Below are 22,112 nucleotides of genomic sequence, written 5' to 3' on the forward strand. Positions count from 1 at the left end.
ACAAGGCACCAATCAGCTAAAGATTATTGCCCCATCCAGAGTTGCAGCTCATAGGTGCCCTTTAAATCACACAAAAATAGCTTCTTTTTTGTGCCATCAAATGATTTAAGTGTATTACCTGCGGTGATTCCCATTCCCTGACTTTCCCAAAAACCGTAATCGAAACAAATTCTCTTTCCTTTTCACAATGCAACTATGGGCACCCCTCTATATTAAGCACGATTCAGCAAAAAATGTGTTTTTGTAGGTTTATTATGTCCCAGCCCAAAAAACACACAAAATACATTTTGGACATTTTCTTTATGGGCTTGAGCATGTCACATGTTGATAAATACATGAGCAAAAAAACAATTCTCTGGAACACTGAGCTATACGCAGGAGTTACTGGAGTGGCTCACCCATTGTAAGAATTCAGCCCAAAATTTAAAAAGGGTAATGACTTTTCCTGCATGGATTTCTAGTTTGACCAAAGCTGTGTCTTCTGGGAGACTTCTCCCTCTCGTTCTCAAGGACTACATGCAGAACTCCTATTGTGAGCTATTTTGGGTAGAAAATCGAAAAACTCTCTTGGCTGCACATTCTGCATCTCAGAAGAGCTCCCCCATGTGGATTTCCCAGTGAAGGCTAAGCTGACTCGTTTCAGAAAACCTTTCCCCACATTGTGTACAAGAGAGCAGTTTCCCCCTGTCGTGGATTTTTTTGTGTAAGGTAAGTCTGTACTTGTGCAAGAAGCTTTTCCCACATTCTGCACAAGAAAAATTTGTTTCCCTTGTGTGAGTTTTGCAGTGTGACAAAAGTGCAGTTTTCTGAGAGAATGTTTTTCCGCATTCCATGCAAGTGAATGGTTTCTCCCCAGTGTGGATTTTGGAATGTGCCTTCAGGCTGCCCTTATAAGGGAATACTTTCCCACATTCCGTGCAAGTGAATGGTTTCTCCCCTGTGTGCATTTTATAATGGGCGTTCAGGCTGCGCTCATGCACAAATACTTTCCCACATTCCGAGCAAGTTAATGGTTTTTTCTCTGAGTGTGTCCTGTAGTGCGCCTGAAGGGTACTTTTCCAAGTAAATGCTTTGCCACATTGTATACAAGTGAAATTTTTCTCCCCAGTGTGGCGTTTACAGTGTGAGAGAAGAGAGTGCTTGGAAGTGAATATTTTCCCACATTCCGTACAGGAGTATGGACTCTCCCCTGTGTGGAGCTTTTGGTGTGCGAGAAGAGAGAACTCAAGAGTAAATGTTTTCCCACATTCGGCACAAGGGTATGGTTTCCTTGGCTTGTGGATTTCCATGTGTCTCCCAAGGACGGCTTTTTTAGCAAACATTTTGCCACATTCAGAACAAGCAAACGATTTCTTCACAGTGTGGATCTTTATGTGAGTCTTAAAGTTGCTCTTGTGAGCAAATGTTTTCCCACATTCGGCACAATAGAATTGCTTCTCCTCCGTGTGCACTTCCTGGTGCCTAGAAAAGCCGCCTTTAGTATAGAAACTTTTCCCGCATTGTGTACAAGTGAATGGTTTCACCCCTGTGTGGCGTTTCTGGTGTGCAGAAAGATTGCTCTGATCAGAAAATGTCTTTCCGCATTCTGTACATGAGAACGGTTTCTCCCCTGTGTGCACCATTTGGTGCCTGTAAAGGTGGCCCTTTTGAGAGAAACTTTTCCCACATTCTGTACAGGTAAAGGGTTTCTCCCCTGTGTGAAGTTTCTGGTGCATGAGAAGGTGGCTCTGAAAAGAAAATGTCTTCCAGCATTCAGTACAAGTGAAAGGTTTCTTAGTTGAGTGGATTTTCTGATTTAGGAGACTGATATTTCCTTTTGAAGATTTTTTTCCCACTTTCCATGCAAGGGAAAGGTTTCTCCCAACGGGACTTTTCCAATGTGAGCCAAAGCGACTCTTTCTTAAGTTCTTCCTGCCACACTCTGTGTATTTATGTTCTATTTTTTCCTTTCTGTGTTGATGACCAAGCAGATGTACAATTGTACTCAACTGCTCCTGATATGGTTCCTCTCCTTTGAGGAACATTGGGTTCCTTGGCTGTGATGTCTCCAGGGTGGCATCCTGTGTCTGAGAGAAATCACTCGTTTCTGGGGACTGTTTTGACTGTATGGCGGTTTCAGAGACATGACTCTCCTCATCTTTAAAGAAGTTCTCTGATAAAAGAAATCAGTGAATTACATAAAGGTATAAATTACTAAAGGATACATTTCTGCAGGATAAAGTCACCCCAACATTTTTGAGGAAACATTCCCAACCCATTCCTTCATAATAATACACTATAAATGCTTTATTAGCTTTGTTTGAAATTCATAGACAAAAATGTTGAGCAGCCTCCCTGTTCCCAATACAGAAGACTAGTCTTCTGAATCTGCCCCTCCCATGGGAACAATGGGATTAAACTCTTGATCTGAATCTGTACCATCCCATGAGAACTAGTAATTGGGGCTATCACAGATCTTGTTTTAAATCTGTCCTCTCTACACCAATGACAACATCAGTGGAAGGTCACCAGTTGATGGACTGTCTCAGAGATCTATTTGCTCAGTGAAAATTGACACAATTAATTGACTTGTTTTTACAGCTCCAAGTGTAACAGATTGCAATGTTATCTGAAGTCATACAGAAAGTTCTACAGATATCCAGTTTTCCATTAGCTACAGCTGATGTAGTAAGTCTACATTCACGTATTCCCCATGAGAAATGACTGGAGGCAGTGGGTTACCGCCTAGAGCAACACAACAAATAGGACATGGCCTTCAAACAGTTTATACTCAAAGTGATATATTTATTGCAGCATCATTTTTATAAAATTTAATTGCACATTTTGCCTCTGAAGTTGTGCCCAAATATGCTAACCTATATTTGAGTTGGTGGGAGGCCCACACATTTGGAGTTAATATTTTACACACAGGCATTAAGAAGCTAAATAAGATGATTTCATTCTTGTGTAACAAGGTGATCATATTACTTTTAGTCATTTTATTTAAACACTTTACTAAAGAGGTCATTCTGTTTTTGGATTTCCAGTTATGGTGTGATGACCATGAAGTAGTTACATTGGTCATCCAAGACGTACTCAGGAGTATACCAAGCAAAATTTTTGATGGAAATGTAGTATGGACAAGGATTTTCTGTTAAAGACTTGTGATCAGAGCAGTTGCTTCATCGTTATCAAGTGTAAAATGTAGAGTATTTAGAGCACATATATGAAAAAGAGGAGCAGACCTTTTACCAAAAGGGTCTGATGGAGACAAAAATGTGACTAAGCCCATGAATTTACCAAATATAAGCCCATATGTAATACAAGGCACAACATTTGCCCAAGAGCATTAACCAATAGCTACCAATAAGATGTTTGCTTTTAAACAGGTGACTAAAGCTACCTGCTGATTGGTTGATGAGACCCGTAGAAAACCTGAAGAGTGGTCAGTTTGGAGAAATTGAACAAATTATATTAAGATGTCTTCCAGGTTTAACACAGTTACACTAAAGGGCAGATTTATTAAGGGTCGAATATTAAATTAGAATTTTTGAATTTATTTGGTGTCAAAATTCACAAATTCAAATTTTAATCCCCCATTTCAAATGTAAATTCCAATGTGAGATTTATCACACCTCGACCATAAAAACAGTCCTAATCTGAATATTTACCACCTAAAACCTGGTGAGAAAAAAACTCGAATATCAGGAAGGCAATTAACTTTTTTAAATAGGTCAGCAGATCTCTGCCACATGAACTCGACAGGTTTTAGGTGGCAAATTCCAGTCACCACAGGGTAGGGGAATAATAAATCTCGGATTCAAATTCGAGTTGGTGGTTTTAAAGGAGAAGGAAAGGCTGGAGACACTTGGGGGTGCCAAACGTTAGGCACCCCCAAGTGATTGTAGCAATTTACCAAAAACCCAGGGCCGGTGCTCCTATCAGGAGAAATCTGCACCGGCCCCGGGTTATAGGAGCGAGCACCACGGAGATATCTACTTCTGTCTTCGCGCAGCTGCGCATTTCCCCGGACTGACGCATGCGCATTTGAACGAAAAAGCCGACTTTAAATGCGCATGCGCCAAGACGGAAGTAGATTTCTCCATGGTGCTCGCTCCTATAACCCGGGGCCAGTGCAGATTTCTCCCGATAGGAGCACCGGCCCTGGGTTTTTGGTAATTTGCTACAATCACTTGGGGGTGCCTAACGTTTGGCACCCCCTAGTGTCTCCAGCCTTTCCTTCTCCTTTAAACTCTAAATTGGAGTTTTGCCCCAAAAAAAACAATCTGAAAATTCTAATATACCATTCAACCGTTAGTAAATCTGTCCCTAAGTGGGAAGAGGTTCTTAGAGATGCTGTAGAGCTCCATGACTCGGAGGACTGTTATTGGGAAATAACATTTTCATTGGCTCAGACTTGCATGATTGTGGATCACATGGATTTTTTGCTCTTATTTGCTAACATTGAAAGGATTTGAGAGCAGCAGAACTAAGGAAATATTTTTTTTAAAAAAAGCATTTCATCATTTCGAATTCAAAAATTTGTAGTGTATTTGGAATGTGCACAAAACATAAAATTCAATAGGGGAGTGCATGCCATAATCTCTTCAAAATAGGATGAGAGATCATCTAAAGTCAGGTCTTGGCTAAAAGTGAGGCCATCATTCTGTATTTCCTGCACCACAATGAAGATGACACCTCGTTTTTGCAGATTCGGGGAACTGACCAGGTGGAGGGACAAATCGAGTGACATGTTGGACAGGATATTGCGGCTGGAAGTCAAATGGATCTATTTTTTAGATATAAAACAGCCAAATGGGCTGCACGTTACATGGGATCCAAGAATTCATATAAGAACGGTCTCATAAGAGCAGTAATAATGAACGCACATGATATAAGGCACATTTATTTGATACGTTATGGTTTGCGATGTGCCTACCACTTGCCTAGATATTGCTGCCGAGTGAAATGGTAAGACTTATTGACTTGCTGCTTCTTATATAAACTATGGAATTGCTTTGTGAGAAAAAAGCGTGTGATGAATTATTATCTTTAGAATTCTGCATTTCAGTGATGTAATTGAACAGGGTATTTCGAAGTAAAAATGTTTCTTTCACAAAATATCAAACTCTAATCGTGGTCCATTAAAGATCAGATTTTGCGAGTGGGCTGTGCCATAGATGATGTACGTTCGGATCTATTTTTAAATGCTGGATATGTCTGTTGTACAGTATATGCTTATGCTTATGCTTGTGAGAAACAACATGTGTTGAATGAGTTGAAATAAACTTCTCCTTTTTAACAGCTACTCAGGGCTCATCAATGTGATACGAGTTTGGGGTTCTGATAAAAGACTAGAAACCCCTTGATGAAGGTCTATTGTCTGAAAATGTGGTGCCTTTCTTCATTCCTACACTAAGAAGTCCAAGAGCAACTGATTTACAATAGTCATACATGGTGGTCTCTGTTACTGTGTTCTGGAACCTCTGTGTGGGTTATGGGAGCAACGTTGGTACAATGGACAACAATTCTACTCTGCACTACTGGGTCCTGGATTTTCATTCCATCCTGACTATTATCTGCAAGTATGTTCTCTCCTTGTCTATGTGAGTTACCTACTGCTCTCCAAAACATACAGGTTTCATAGGATCATGATAAAATAGGGTATGTGATATGGATCTTGGATTGTAAAGTCTACTGGGGCAAGTACTGAATGGTGAGCAAATAAAATACATGTATAATGACTTAAAATAAAACAAAAATAATATTCTTCTGACTCCTTTTATGAACTTTGAGCATGTTACAGATTGATAAATACATAAGCAGACATTGATTCCTCTGGACACTGAGCTGTATGATGGAGTGGCTCCACCTTTGTAAAGTTTTATCCCCATATTTATAATAGTTAATGGCTTTCCCTACATGGATTTCCAGTTTGACAAAGCTGTATTTTCTGGGAGACATTTCCCCCTCGTTCTCAGTGGCTACATGCAGAATTCCTACGTTGCGTGCTCTTGATGTTCTTCTCTTGGCTGCACAGTCTGTATCTCAGAAGAGCTCCCCCATGTGGCTTTCCCAGTGAAGGCTAAGCTGACTCGTTTCAGAAAATCTTTTCCCACATTGTGTACAAGAAAGCAGTTTCCCCCTGTCGTGGATTTTTTGGTGTAAGGCAAGTTTGTACTTGTGCAAGAAGCTTTTCCCACATTCTGCACAAGACACATTTGTCTCCTTTGTGTGTGTTTTGCAGTGTGTCAAAAGTGAGGTCTTCTGAGAGAATGTTTTTCCGCATTCCATGCAAGTGAAAGGTTTCTCCCCTGTGTGGATTGTGGAATGAGCCCTCAGGCTGCTTCTCTGAGAAAACGCTTTCCCACACTCTTTGCAAGTGAATGGTTTCTCCCCAGTGTGCATTCTGTAATGTGCCTTCAGGCTGTTCTTATGAGCGAATGCTTTCCCACACTCCATGCAAGTTAATGGTTTTACCCCTGTGTGAATGCTGTAGTGCGCCTCAAGGGTACTTTTCTGAGTAAATGCTTTCCCACATTCTGTACAAGGGAAACCTTTCTCCCCAGTGTGGCGTTTACGGTGCGAGAGAAGAGAGTGCTTGGTAGTGAATATTTTCCCACATTCTATACAGGAGTATGGACTCTCCCCTGTGTGGAGCTTTTGATGTGCGAGAAAAGAGAACTCAAGAGTAAATGTTTTCCCACACACGGTACAGGGGTATGGTTTCCTTGGCTTGTGGATGTCCATGTGCCGCCCAAGGACGGCTTTTTGAGCAAACATTTTTCCACATTCGGTACAAGCGAAAGTTTTCTTTGTCGTGTGAATCTTTATATGAGTCTTAAAGTTGTACTTGTGCGCAAATCTTTTCCCACATTCTGGACAAATTAATTGCTTCTCCTCCGTGTGCACTTCCTGGTGCCTAGAAAAACCGCCTTTAGTATAGAAACTTTTCCCGCAATCTGTACAAGTGAATGGTTTCACCCCTGTGTGGCGTTTCCGGTGCGCAGCCCAGCTGCTCGGATCGGCAAATTTTTTCCCACATTCTGTACAGGAGAAAGGTTTCTCCCCTGTGTGCACCGTTTGGTGCCTTCTAAGACTGCCCTTTTGAGCAAAACTTTTCCCACATTCTTTACATGTGAATGGTTTCTCCCCGCTGTGGAGCTGCTGGTGGATGAGAAGATGGCTCCGAAAAGAAAAAGTCTTCCAGCATTCAGTACAGGTGAAATGTCTATCAGTTGAGTGGATTTTCTGATGCAAGAGACGGATGTTCCTTTTCAAGGATTTTTTTCCTGCTTTCCGCTCATGGGAATGGTTTCTCCCTATGTGGCTTTTCCAATGTGAGCCGAGGCGTCTCTTTCTCGGGTTCTTCCCACCACAATCTGTGTGCGTATTTTCTACTTCTCTGTGTTGATGAACACACAGATTTACTTTTGTACTTGAATGTGCCTCACACTCAGTGCAGTTATGAGGTTCCTCTCCCTTGGGGACCATCCGGTTCCTTGGCTGTGATGTCTCCAGGGTGGCATCCTGTGTTTCAGAGAAATCACTGGTTTCAGAGACATGACTCTCCTCGTCTTTAAAGAAATGTTCTAATAAAAGAAACCAGTGAAATATATGGTGTTATAAATTGCTAAAGGATACATTTCCGCAGGGTTAAGTGACACCTACACTTATTGTCCCGCAAACAGACTTGGCATACAATGGTCATTCAATAAAAATGACATCTCTAACAGATTGAGCCAGATTTTCAAGAATTACGAGCAACATTTCTATTTGTAAAGTTGCAAGGAGCAACTTTTTGCTCCCCTAGGTTGACATGGTAAAGTCCCACTTAATGCAAGGTTTTAAACAAAAAACAGCACTGGATATATATAAGATTTTAGTGCAGTTAAAGAGCCCCTTCCTCAGAAAACCAAATTACATATAAATTTATGGATAGAAACAGTGCACCTCCTATTACACATTCTAGAAAGTAACCATCCAAAATGACATGAAACACAATCTTGAAGAAAGTTTTAACTACAGGAAATTTTGGACCTTCAGCATCACAGTAACTAATGTATAAATCTAAAAGGTTTCCCTGCACAGCTTTGTCTATCCCCTTTATACATTTTCTGACCGATAATTTCCCAATATAAATTTTGCAGTGGGGTCATTTAAAAAAAAAGCACACAGTATTCAGTTTATTTCCACCAACAGACTGTCTCTTTTCTGTTAAACAAAATTCTACATTCAAATAGCAAATAAGACATTTTATTATTAAGGTAAATCAAATATCACTTCAGTTTAGATCATGGGATGACTATCATGCAGAGTAGATTGGCACCCCTCCCTCTTGCATACACCCGTGGAGAGCCAAGGGATTGTGGGTCATGGCAGAAGGAAAAAAGATCATCTATTTAGCAAAAACACATTTGATAAAATATTGTGAAATATAAATGTATTTTTTACATGAGCTTGAGCAACAGACCTTCCTATCAAGGTTTTTCCAATTGGAGGAAATATACCTATTGAAATCTAAAATAGCTGGAGTAAAGAAACAACGCCAAACCCTACCACGAAAAAATCCATGGAGGGGATGCTTAAAGGAGACATATTGTGTAAAAAAGGTGCCAGTGTGTTAAATATAGAAGGAATTATCTTATTAAAAAATTCGCCAAAAACCCTATTCTTCGCCCATCTGTTCCACTTGCTGCTGCCTCCTTTTCCAGGCTGTGCAGGGGATCCGCCGGCACTCATTACACTGCACTGTAGGACAGGAACCAATCAGCAGCTAGCAGGACCTGATAGGGACAATGGCACCTGGGGAGATTTGTTTCCGCAATTTTTAAAAAGCACATTTTGGCGGCCAATCGTTCGACAAAGATTTCAGGAGGTTTCAACTTCAGAGTGATTTGCTTCCCAGAGATCAACATGCAAATTCTCACACCCACAAACAAAGCATAAATGATGCGTCAGCTCCCAGAAATCATTGTGTACAGGAAGTGGAAGTCGTTTGTGGCGCTCGGTGTGTTTACTTGCCACGACATGACAACTGAGACTGACATTTATGCTATAAAGTATTGGCTATATCATATCGGTGGCTAAAGAATGGACAGTTTCATTGTTCTATTCTCACCTACGCAAAATTCCAAAAACGTTTCCAAATGTCGACGATGAGCTTTGATGAGCTGCTGACCAATTTTAATGGCAGGCACTTTAAGTACATTATGTATGTGTGTTTTATATGTATGTGGGCATTTTGGAATAGCACTGAGCCTATTATTACAGTATTTTAATTTCTTAATTAATCCTTTTGTTTTGTTATTCTTTCAGGTTTTTACTTTAAATTCCTTATCGTTGAGGCACTATGGTGCGTGATAATTGTCAGCTTATGTGGTCTAAGCTGCAAAGGATTGTAATGCCATTGATGTGGGATACGTAAATGTATAAAAGCGTGTTGTGTCCTACACAACTTTGTTCATCTTCAAGATGAGTACAATTATCATCTCACGGGATTCTGGGTCCTTCCCTTTTTTGGGGCAAATTCACTAAAGAATGAAGCAGCTAACGCTAGCGCAAATTTGCCAGCGTGACGTCATTTCGTTACTTCGCCGATTAGCTAACGGGTACTAGCGTAAATTCGCTAGCGAAGTGGATATACTCTAGCGCTATTCGCGCCCTTACACCAGGCGAAGTTGCGCTATGGTGAAGGGACGTAACTACACTAACTTGCGCATTTTACTGAACGTTACCTCTCGCGCCAGACTTGCCTTCGCCAGCTCAGACCAGGCGCAATGCAATAGAGTAGATAGGACTTGCTTCAAAAAAAGTTGGAATTATTTTTAACTTTTCTAAGGGTGATAGGCTGAAAAAGATTGAGTTTCTTTTGGGGCTCCCCTCCTTCCCCCCCTACATTTCCTAACATATGGCACCTAAACTATAAAGTGGGCACATGTATAGGGCAAAATAACAAATCTATTTTATTTTATAAAGCTTTCCCAGGCTTGTGTAGTGTAATGTATTTGCTGCTACATATACGTCCATTGTACTTTAACTTGGCGCCATATGCAAATTAAGCATCACTATTGTAACTTCGCTTTGCTTGACGAATGAACGCTAGCGCAACTTTGCTACCTTTCGCCTCCTTGAGTGCAACTTCGGGTGTTAGTGAATTAGCGGCGCCCTGGCGATGTGCGGCGAAGCCAACACTGGCGCAACTTCGGAGGTAAGTAAATTTGCCCCATTGAATATAAATACTATGGTAGCAGAGTAAAAAGATCATGGAAGCTGGCCGGCTTCCTTCACTTCTAATAGTGTAGCATGGAGCTTAGATGACAGGTCTTACTGAGAAAGTGGTACCAAGCAGCCGGCAATCCATTCAACCCAGGAGTTTTTCCAGGGGAGAGGCCACCAATCCCCTGAAGTTATTGGGTTCAGATATGGGAGGCTAGTCCGACTGCCATCTCTTAGTCATAAGAGAGAATTTTTCCCCCTCTGAGGCAAATTGGAGAGGCTTCAGATGGGGTTTTTTGCCTTCCTCTGGATCAACTTTCAGTTAGGCAGGTTATATATACTTAAAAGGTTGAACTTGATGTATGTATGTATAACTTTATTTGTAAAGTGATGTTAAGGAGCCGCATCGCTATACAATGCATAAAAGTACAATAAACATAAAAGTATACACAGGGAAGACAAATCATACAATAAATATATACAGAATCAAATCAAGACAAAGAGCTTAAATGCTATGTGGTAAGAGACACAGTGAGGAGGTCCCTGTCTCGTAGAGCTTACAGTCTAAATGGATGAGAACATACAGGCACAAAGTGGAGATTAAAAAGTGCACAAGGTAAGGCAACGTCAGTAGACACAGGACTAGGCTAATGTTCTAGTGCTCCAAAAGGTAGACTTGTTTTTTTCTTGAAGAGATTGAGGGAGGGTTCTTATGGAGGAATTCAGGGATGGAGTTCTAGAGGTAAGAAGCAGCAAGATAGAAGGGTTTGAGACGAGAGGTGGCAGTGGATGGTGAGAAGATAAGGTGACTCTGAGAAGAGCGGAGAAGATGACTAGGAAAGTATAGTGAGACAAGAGAAGAAATGTATTGAGGAGCAGAGGAGTGAGGGATATGAATGTTAGTAGAAGGAGTTTATATGTTATACTTTGCTTAACAGGCAGCCACGCTAAGGATTTTAGTTGGGGTTCAGCAGGTTCCCTCTTAGGAGAGAGCGGAAGGATCCTGGTAGAGAGAGAGATGGGAGTCGGAAGTCCGGTTAGTAGGGACTTGATGGACGTGTCTTTTTTTAATCTAATTTACTATGTTACTATGTTAAAGATAGCACTATAAGCAGATGATGTTCTCTTATTCCTGGCAGACCCAAATAGCTCTCTACACCATGCCCTAAACTTGGCAGATCACTTCAGTATGTTTAGTGGGCCTGTAATAAACAAAGGGAAATCCACTCTATTTGTTATTGAGGCACCCTGGACAGAAGGTGACATCCAGGGTCACACAATTTAAATATCTAGGCGTTTCTGTATCAAACAATATTGATGATTATGTGCAGATAACATTGAACCGGTGGTACAAACCTTTAAAGCTAGAACTAGCCAATGGGTGAGTCTTCCACTTATTGTGTGGGACAGGGTTAACCTGTTTAAAATTATCTTTCTACCCAAATGTATGTATGAAATGCACCATGCTGCCCTGTGCCCCCCAGTTATTACATAAACAACTGGCTCAATCCAGACCCATATAAGACTCTCACTGCACTCCATGTCACTATGGCAGGCTCCCAGAAAGGCAAAAGATACTCCTGAGTGGCCCCCTGGGCTGGCAATCCCACAGAAAGTATGGGCACTGGCCTTTAAAGTGGTTGCCAACTAACTTCCAGCCCTCACCAAACACTCCTTTGTGGAGAAACTTTAATTTCCAGTACCTTTTACATTTGCCAGACTTCCACTACTGGCCTAGGTTAGGGATCGGAAGACTTACTAGTGGAAGACACCTTCCCCACTCTGATCCAACTTAGAGAGAAGCAAAACCATCCTATGATTCACTTGTATCGCTATCTCCAACTCAATTTGACTTTAAGGTATTCACTACCATGGTCTTATCCTTTGAAACTAGACTATGGGACCCCAATTCTAAAAAGCTAGTATCTGACCTCCTGCTCCCCAGCCTAGTGAACCCCTTTGACAGGGTAAAGAGTAAATGGGTTAGTGACATACCCTTGACGACGATACGTGGGAAGAGATTACACGTTGTGTATACATGGAAATGGAAAATAAAAACATTTACAAAATAAAAACATTTATCAAGACAATCTGATGAAATTCAGTAAATTGGGCACTTTTTAGACATCTGGCAGAAGGAATGAGAATAAGAGAACAGTGATGTGCAGATCAGGAAAAACACATCCCGCAAAACCTTAACCTGCATCCAACCCTAACCCGCAAATTGTTGCCGTAGAACTTGCACCCGACCTGTACCCACAACATCTAGTTCTGAATGCTATGTTTGTATGCATCTCTGGAGTAGTGGAGAAGTGTGCTTCTGTTTTCTGATCCACACCCAACCCTAAAGGTGGCCATAGACGCAAAGATCCGCTCGTTTGGTGACATCGCCAAACGAGCGGATCTTTCCCCGATATGCCATTAACAAGCACACGGCTATATCGGGGGGTAATATGGCTGAACGATCCGATTACGATGTGCAATGGGCTCCGGCGGGATCGGTCAGGTCAAATTCAAACCAGTCCGATCGACCACACGACCGATCTCCGCTGGACGAAAGATGTTGGCACTCTCCATACACGATCCGAAAATCGATAAGATCTGTGCATCTATGGCCAGCGTAACCCGCAATGGTTGGCCAAATTTCAATCAAAACTCAACCTGCAGGTCTACCCACATATCACTATTAGAGAACAAAATTACTTTAGGTCTCCAGATGGATCAGTCACCATGTCAGCTGAAGAGATTTAGGTTGCATTCACTTTCATTTTGTTTTTGTACCAGGAGACCTGTACAACCTGCTTTCCTTTAATATTGTAAAATGTTTATGGTTAAAATTTCCTATTTCATAAAAGACTCATCCTGTTCTTGTTTTGTTTTTTTCCAACATTTGTTAATAAACAGAGAGGAATGTTTACATGTTGTGCTTATTAAATTACAGTGTGTTACTTTAAGAGCTGTTCAGAATGTATATTGTATATGTATATATATATGACCACTTACACGCCATTATATATTGTTTCATTTGATTTTCATGGGAATTCAATTAACATTCACCTGAAATATCATCATACGTGGGTAGCCAGTACTTGGCCTGGGACCCCATATGATATAGTTACACCATACACTTCAGCTGTACAATGCAAACTACAATTCTCTAGTATTAGAGTAATAACATTGGTGAGTATCTTTCATTAAATAATAGATATCAGTGCAATTTCTTATGATAGAACTTCAAGTCATTGAGTGCCCCCAGTGTCATGTGATTGGGGCATTCATATCTATGGGCATAATTGCTCTGTCTGACCCCCAGGCTTGGGAAATAGCAAGCTTTTTTGCTCGGAGAGAGCTCTAATGATTTGCCCATTTGGATGGACAATAAAAAGGCACAGAAGCAACTACTTCTGAAGAGCTGACATCGTGGGGTACTCTGCAAATCTGGCGTGACTTTTGATCAGTGGACCTCACAATGTCTCTCCTCTGACTTTATTACAATTCTCCTACCGCACACCTGTAGTTCACCAATCCTGCAAGCTGGTGGTGCGTTCCTTCCGTTGACCCGGCAGGGTCCCTTAGCAACCAATGTGTAAAAGAAACGGATCCGCGCACACCGATTAATGCAGTCGGGGAATATCCCCTTTTATTCAGCCACCAAACATCAACGTTTCGGGGGAAACACCCACCCTTCATCAGGATACAATTATTTGTGCAGTCACCCAATTTAAACCCAACTTCCCATGCCCAAGGGCAGTAGGGTATTATAATACAACACATGGATTTTTGCAATATGCTGTTTAATGTATGTGGTTTTTTAAAAAAAAATTTGTTTAAAAAAATGTTTTGATACCATATTTTATATATATATATATATATATAATAATTATTGCACTTGGGCACTTTAAGATAGAAAAAGATCATTTTGTAACCGGTCTTACCAAAATTGATTGCTTTATTGTATGTTACATATAGGTTGAATTTCCTGTATCCCACATAAGGGTTAATTTTTGTGGCAAATTGCATGATGGGAAAAGAAGGCGTGGGAAGTTGGGTTTAAATTGGGTGACTGCACAAAAAATTGTATCCTGATGAATGTTTGGTGGCTGAATAAAAGGGGATATTCCCCGACTGCATTAATCGGTGTGTGTGTGCGGATCCGTTTCTTTTACACATTGATTTTCTCCTCTGACTTTAACATGCAAGTCATTCTGCATGAAAACCGCATTTTATTTTTTTTACAAGGAAAATAAACCCCTTTTCAACTCGTCACACCTCGGGCGGGAAGAGGAGCTGGAGGAGGAGATATGGAATGTTGTCACTTTTATAAATAGACGCAGGCAAGGAAGGTACATAGGAAGTAATACGGAAACACAGATTAAAAAATACTTGAAAATTTATTGTAAAAAGTCTCCGTCATTTCTAGAAATAGATGTAGGCAAGGAAGGAACACAGGAGGGAATATGAACATTTATTATAAATACTTGTGTAAAGTGAAAACATTTAGTGCAAACATCCGAACAAATACAAAGTGCAAACAACAAGAACATTTTAAGAAAACTATTTAGAAATTAGAGGTATAATTTGTGGATTATCAAGTGCATAAAAGATCCGTAAATGCTGAGTTTTGTGAATAGTCCAATGCTTGAGAAGTAGAAGGATATGGATCTCAGGCATTTGATGGCGGTGGTGGAGGCAGAGTGTGAGGTGGTTGAGCTGCAGACACACTTGGATTCGATTTTATTACAAATCTGTGTATCATTTGCATTTTTTCTGTTTGCAGCCTCTGAACATGGGGCACCAGCATAAGTGAAGGCAGTAACCCAATATAAAATGTAAACTCTGGTGTGTCCTCATAAGGGTAAGTCCTCGTTGGTGCCAGACATTGTTTTATACAACATGATAATCATGTCTTTCCCATCCCCAGAGGAAATATTTTTCTTTTTCCAGCATGGCTGCCCCCAGGCTGAGGGCTTCTACAGCGGGGTGAAGTGGCAGCATTAGGAGATTTTTGGAAATTTGCATCAACTTGCAATGTTTTGCCTTGCTGGTTCTCTGCTGCTCCATCTTCCAAGTCCTTTATCCACTCAGTATCGGAAAGGATTCCAGCTGTGAAAATAAATAAAATTGATAGATAGATAAGACAAGGATTATTTTGCTTTATTATAAAGTAACCTTGTACATGACCAGATGACCGCAACTCTATGTCTTTTTATAAATATCAAATTCATATTCATAAGGGGCCAACGTGTTCCCCCAGGGTTATTCAACACTCTGTATTCACACCAGTCAGTGCAAGTTATGGATGCACTCAATCCACAATGATTTGATCGAATCCCGAGACCCTTTATGCAAGATTTGGCCAAATCCCTGACCCAATCCGAATCCTAATTTGCATATGTAAAATAGGAAAAAGAAGTAGAAGCGGCAAAAGAATTTTCGACTTCCTTGTTTGTGCGACAAAATGTTACTTGGATTTGGGCGAATCTGGCTGAAAGAGGACGAATCGTGGCCGATTCCTGGATTCGGTGCATCTCTAGTCCAAGGGGTTATTTACTAAAACTAAATTTTCTTCTGCCTGGGCTTTTTGGGGCAAAAACTAATTTTTTTATTTATTATACCACAATGCTGCAAAAAGCATGAATCTGAAAATCGGCCTTCTCAAACCTGTCGAGTTCATTTACTGTATAAGTCAATGGCAGATGTCCCTATCACAATATGAAGATATCATGGTCTGTGCTGGGTTTAGCTCAACCTGGAAAAATCTGGAGAAAAGTCTGAAAAAATTGTACGATTTGGGTTTTTGTTAGATTTTTATCAAGTATTTTTTTCGTGATCTGATTTATTTGGTTTCTTTTAGTGATAAATAAGGCAATATTGTGGATGGGAGTTTGCTCGAGCTTTGTTTAATAAAAAAAAATAAGAAAAAAATTTCAGATTTTAGTAAATAACTCCCCAAATCTCTGCAGAAGGTAAAAATATTGCTTGCAATGGGCAAAATGAGGCCTTTTCTATGCATTTTGCAAACTGCCCTCTATGTGGTGAATAATGATAAAGTACCCAAATGAAAAGTATACATATTTTTGTACTAACATACCGTACTGTGACAATATACAACCTATCAAAATGGATCAGTAACACTTAGGGGGTTATTTATCAAAGTTTTGTGAGGTTTTTGCATTAACTCACAACTTGAACGTTTTCTAATTTATTAAAATACTTGAATGTAAAACATTCGAATCAAATAGAACAACTCTTTTCAGAGGAAAAAAAAAAAACTTGAGTTTTTAGGCAAAACCCACTATAAAAAACCCCCAAACATCATGAAGGCTATTAACATCTTCAAACGGTTTAAGGGACCTCTGCCATTGACTCCTACATGACCTCGACAGATTTTAGGTGGTGTTTTTTCAGATTTCAGCTATTTCTTAATTTTTTTTTTTTTTTTAAAAAACCAAAAATTTGAGTTTTGACTGAAAACTATCCTCAAAAAACTCACTTTTTTGGGGAAAACAACTGGACCTTTGATAAATCTGCCCCTAACTGTGTTTTAGAAAAAGCTGGAAGAAGGAAAGGCACTTCCCTGCCGTAGCATTCCCGACTATGCTTCCATTGCAAATCAATATCTTTGGCTGATATATGGGGGGGATTTTGTATATTGTTACATGTACCCAGAGGCTTTTCCATTAAACAGCCCAACACACAATACATTTAAATAAAAAACATTAGCTTTTGAAAGCCGTTACCTTTTAAATTCTTTTCCTCCTCTCAAAGACTTTCCCATTCTTCGGCTGGGTCTCCTGCCACCTAATCCCACGGACGTCTTCAGTTATGTTTATTGTGAAGGGAAATTGATAAAAGCCGGCGCACTGCTGCACTTTGCCAGTTATTTTTCCTTGGCTTGTTTTCTTTTTCCTTGTTTTTGCAGCGAATAATGAATGGCCGCCAAGGCACAGACACAAAAAATGATGTATTTCCTATTTCTGCGAGATTTCTAAAGTATCAAGATTACTATTTCCGGTGTTACTTTAGGAGATTTCATTGCATGTTGACGGTAAAATCGCTCATAAAAAGGGTCTCAGTACTTTCAGGCAACATCCTATATAACGCGGTAGCGTGTGTTTTTTGTGGTTCACATTGTTCTTTTTCTGGGGACCAAACGAACAGCTTGTCGGAAACACGCATTTTAAAAATTACAGCGATAAATCACGTGCACCATTATCCATAGGGAACGGACGTCTGTCTGTGCTTGTGTGACTGCAGGGCTGTGATTGGCAGTCCCCCTTCTACTGTGCTTCTGGTAGGGACCATTAGGACACACCCACCCCTTATTTGATACACGGACAGGACCATAGATCTATAGGGAGCCCCAATAAAGACCACACAAGCAAAGACAGGCTTCAGTTCCCTATCAGGTCAGCCTAGCTGCCGATTGGTTCCTGTCCTACAGTGCTGAGTGCCGCAGGCTCCCCTGCACAGCCTGGGAAAGGAGGCAGCAGCAAGTGGAACAGATGGGAGGGACTAGTAGCGCTTTGATGGAATTTGTCAATAAATCAGCCTGAAACACATTTTTAAACACTTTCCTTCTATATTTGAAAGTGCGTGTAAGTTACATGGAGGAAGTTGCTGCTTTACCAACAAGTTATGCATGTGACTCAGGAGTGGGCCCTCGCTTATGTTGGAGGCAGGGTGTTGCACAACTACAACCCTCAGTTTGTAATAAAGAAATGGGTGCCAGGTGTAATTAACTGGATTCACATAGGAGTTGTTGGGAGAACGGAGGCACAAGAAATAGGAAACCGTCACTCATACACTCACAAATATAGATTCAAGTATCCATTGCTTTGCTCATCAGGGTCAGTCATTTAACAGTGTATTTTGTTAATCTCAAAAGTGGCTCCCCAAGCTTTCAGGCCTCTCAAGTGAAACGTAGATGGGACAGTTCTACCCCTAGGTATGTACCCTTGGTCCCTACACACAGGATTCTAATCCTCACTAAATCTCCTCGGTGGAGCTCAGGCTGCTCACTAGCTACCCTACTAACTATCATACTAGGGAGACAAACATGTCCTTAGCAACCAATCAGATCTTTGTTTCTTTGTTCTCACTGGTAGGTGACTGTTCAAATCCAATTGCTGATTAGTTGCTATGAGCAACATGACCATTGAGGTTTCTCTGCAGTGTTAATAATACCCCCCCCCCAGTGTGATCTACAGAGGATATCCCATATCTGGCTCTCCTATCATGACTAGTGTATTATCTGGTCCCACCAGTTTCCCAGATAGATTTCATAGAAGGACAAGCACGTGCTTTATATACAGACCAACGATGGAACTACAGGGGAATACTCTTACAGAAATCAGTTTCCCCCTCTATAAACTTCAGTATCCAGAACCCTAAATTAGAGGCCACTTCCCTGTCTAAACTGTACGAGAGTGCCGGAAAAAAAGGGTAACTATATTATCAGTCCCTACAGGTATAATACATGAGCACGTTCTTGTTTTTCCCACGTCTCCTTTAACAGCGTTCTGCTCATTTTCTTATGTCTCACTTCTTCCCTCATTATTTTCCCTTCTCTAGCCTTTTTGTACGAGTTTTTTCTTCTTTTTATATTGCTTTCTTCTTCCCTTCTGTTTTTGATCTCATCTCTGATTCTGTCCTTTTCAAATTCCTCTTCCTCCTCTTTATTTTTGCTCCAGTTCTACCTTTTTTCTGCTTTCTCTTGCCTCCTTTCCTCCTTTCCATTGCCATTCACTCCTGCCTTCCACTTGGTCCTTTCTCTCTGTAATTTAACCCTCTCTTCTCCTTTTCCCAGACTTCACAACCCTCAAACTACCCCTTCCCTCATTTTTAAATGAAAAACACCCTCTTCTCTGTCTCACATGTTATCTCAAATGACAGTTTGTTTCATGTACAGCAGTATTGTAGCACAGAACTTCATGTTTAACCCTTGCCTTAGCATTGTGCTTAGTTAAAAATGAACATGGCACTGCCATACCTATGAAGTATGTGATTGTACAGCAGAACTCTGCTAACAAAAGCAGAATATACTGTGAATGCCATACAGAGGGCTGTAAAGAGGACACATTGCAACACTCTGAATTCTGTGGCGGTGGTTTATTGGGTCAATAGGCAACGTTTCAGGCTAGTGCCTTTATCAAGCCTTCCTTTATTAAAGGTGCAAGCCTGAAACGTTGCCTATTTTGTTGGCACAGTAAACCACTGTCACAAGATTCTGAGTGTTCAGCGTCCTCTATGTAGTTATATGTGGGTCCCTGGCAGTGGGACCAGCAACTTGCACCCAACCTTACAATAAGCAGATTGGTATAGTTTTAACATTGCCGCACTGTGTTGTATCCAGAGGGCTGTGGCACAAACTGTGTTTTGATCAGTGCTCTAACATGGCAGCTCCTACCCATAATGGCCTCTTCTTTGCTCCGGTTCCAACTGTACCTCACAATGAGTTATAAATGGTGAAGATATACTGTACATCCCTTCCAGTCATTTTAATACAGAATATTATCCTGTTGCTGCAGCAAAGTTTATTCTCCACAAAGGGTTTTCCCAACTTATTGATATTAAGGCTACGAGTAGCCTCATATGTTGTAATTGAAAAGTGCATACGATTACAGGTATTTATACTGAGACTTACACTTAGATGACCAGTGGACATAAACCCATAGTAGAATTTCACCAACTGACCACAGGTCACTTAGGTCAGATCCCTAAACTCCAGCCCAGTGTTACTGAGCCACAGACACAAGCAGTGAGACCCCTAAACTCCAGTGTTACTGAGCCACAGACACAAGCAGTGAGACCCCTAAACTCCAGTGTTACTGACCCACGGACACAAGCAGTGAGACCCCTAAACTCCAGTGTTACTGAGCCACAGACACAAGCAGTGAGACCCCTAAACTCCAGTGTTACTGACCCACAGACACAAGCAGTGAGACCCCTAAACTCCAGTGTTACTGAGCCACAGACACAAGCAGTGAGACCCCTAAACTCCAGTGTTACTGACCCACGGACACAAGCAGTGAGACCCTAAACTCCAGTGTTACTGACCCACAGACACAAGCAGTGAGACCCTAAACTCCAGTGTTACTGAGCCACAGACACAAGCAGTGAGACCCCTAAACTCCAGTGTTACTGAGCCACAGACACAAGCAGTGAGACCCCTAAACTCCAGTGTTACTGAGCCACAGACACAAGCAGTGAGACCCCTAAACTCCAGTGTTACTGAGCCACAGACACAAGCAGTGAGACCCCTAAACTCCAGTGTTACTGAGGCCACAGACACAAGCAGTGAGACCCCTAAACTCCAGTGTTACTGAGCCACAGACACAAGCAGTGAGACCCCTAAACTCCAGTGTTACTGACCCACAGACACAAGCAGTGAGACCCCTAAACTCCAGTGTTACTGACCCACAGACACAAGCAGTGAGACCCCTAAACTCCAGTGTTACTGACCCACAGACACAAGCAGTGAGACCCCTAAACTCCAGTGTTACTGACCACAGACACAAGCAGTGAGACCCCTAAACTCCAGTGTTACTGACCCACAGACACAAGCAGTGAGACCCCTAAACTCCAGTGTTACTGACCCACAGACACAAGCAGTGAGACCCCTAAACTCCAGTGTTACTGACCCACAGACACAAGCAGTGAGACCCCTAAACTCCAGTGTTACTGACCCACAGACACAAGGCAGTGAGACCCCTAAACTCCAGTGTTACTGACCCACAGACACAAGCAGTGAGACCCCTAAACTCCAGTGTTACTGACCCACAGACACAAAGCAGTGAGACCCCTAAACTCCAGTGTTACTGACCCACAGACACAAGCAGTGAGACCCCTAAACTCCAGTGTTACTGACCCACAGACACAAGCAGTGAGACCCCTAAACTCCAGTGTTACTGACCCACAGACACAAGCAGTGAGACCCCTAAACTCCAGTGTTACTGACCCACAGCACAAGCAGTGAGACCCCTAAACTCCAGTGTTACTGACCCACAGACACAAGCAGTGAGACCCCTAAACTCCAGTGTTACTGACCCACAGACCAAGCAGTGAGACCCCTAAACTCCAGTGTTACTGGACCAAAAGCCAAGCAGTGAGACCCCTAAACTCCAGTGTTACTGAGCCACAGCCACAAGCAGTGAGACCCCTAAACTCCAGTGTTACTGACCCACAGCCACAAGCAGTGAGACCCCTAAACTCCAGTGTTACTGACCCACAGCACAAGCAGTGAGACCCCTAAACTCCAGTGTTACTGACCCACAGCCACAAGCAGTGAGACCCCTAAACTCCAGTGTTACTGAGCCACAGACACAAGCAGGAGACCCCTAAATCTCCAGTGTTACTGAGCCACAGACACAAGCAGTGAGACCCCTAAACTCCAGTGTTACTGAGCCACAGACACAAGCAGTGAGACCCCTAAACTCCAGTGTTACTGAGCCACAGACACAAGCAGTGAGAACCCCTAAACTCCAGTGTTACTGACCCACAGCCACAAGCAGTGAGACCCCCTAAACTCCAGTGTTACTGACCCACAGCCACAAGCAGTGAGACCCCCTAAACTCCAGTGTTACTGACCCACAGCCACAAGCAGTGAGACCCCCTAAACTCCAGTGTTACTGACCCACAGCCACAAGCAGTGAGACCCTAAACTCCAGTTTACTGACCCACAGCCACAACAGTGAGACCCCTAAACTTCCAGTGTTACTGACCCACAGCCACAAGCAGTGAGACCCTAAACTCCAGTGTTACTGACCCACAGCCACAAGCAGTGAGACCCCTAAACTCCAGTGTTACTGACCCACAGCCACAAGCAGTGAGACCCCTAAACTCCAGTGTTACTGAGCCACAGACACAAGCAGTGAGACCCCTAAACTCCAGCCCAGTGTTACTGACCCACAGAC

At 41.8% G+C, this 22,112-nt stretch overlaps 2 protein-coding genes across 10 annotated transcripts in view; both read right to left on the reverse strand.

Moving 5' to 3' along the window:
- The window catches only part of XB5897957.S (hypothetical LOC495453 S homeolog), a 658,286-nt gene that overhangs the window by 60,700 nt on the left and 575,474 nt on the right, over positions 1-22,112 (reverse strand). For 3 of the 9 annotated variants that reach the window (XM_041565547.1, XM_041565546.1, XM_041565549.1), the window contains one exon: positions 284-2,152. In XM_041565547.1, the coding sequence (XP_041421481.1) occupies positions 588-2,152 (1,565 nt within the window). In that variant the 3' untranslated portion in view covers positions 284-587. 9 annotated transcript variants of the gene reach the window in all.
- Positions 284-22,112, reverse strand: part of LOC121394800 (gastrula zinc finger protein XlCGF57.1-like) — a 31,639-nt gene continuing 9,810 nt past the window's right edge. Inside the window, exon 6 of the mRNA XM_041566898.1 lies at positions 284-2,152. Coding sequence (XP_041422832.1) covers positions 588-2,152 — 1,565 coding nt within the window. The 3' untranslated portion in view covers positions 284-587. The remainder of the gene's footprint in view (positions 2,153-22,112) is intronic.

This window comes from Xenopus laevis, chromosome 6L, assembly GCF_017654675.1.
Source record: "Xenopus laevis strain J_2021 chromosome 6L, Xenopus_laevis_v10.1, whole genome shotgun sequence".
NCBI classification, from domain to species: domain Eukaryota; kingdom Metazoa; phylum Chordata; class Amphibia; order Anura; family Pipidae; genus Xenopus; species Xenopus laevis.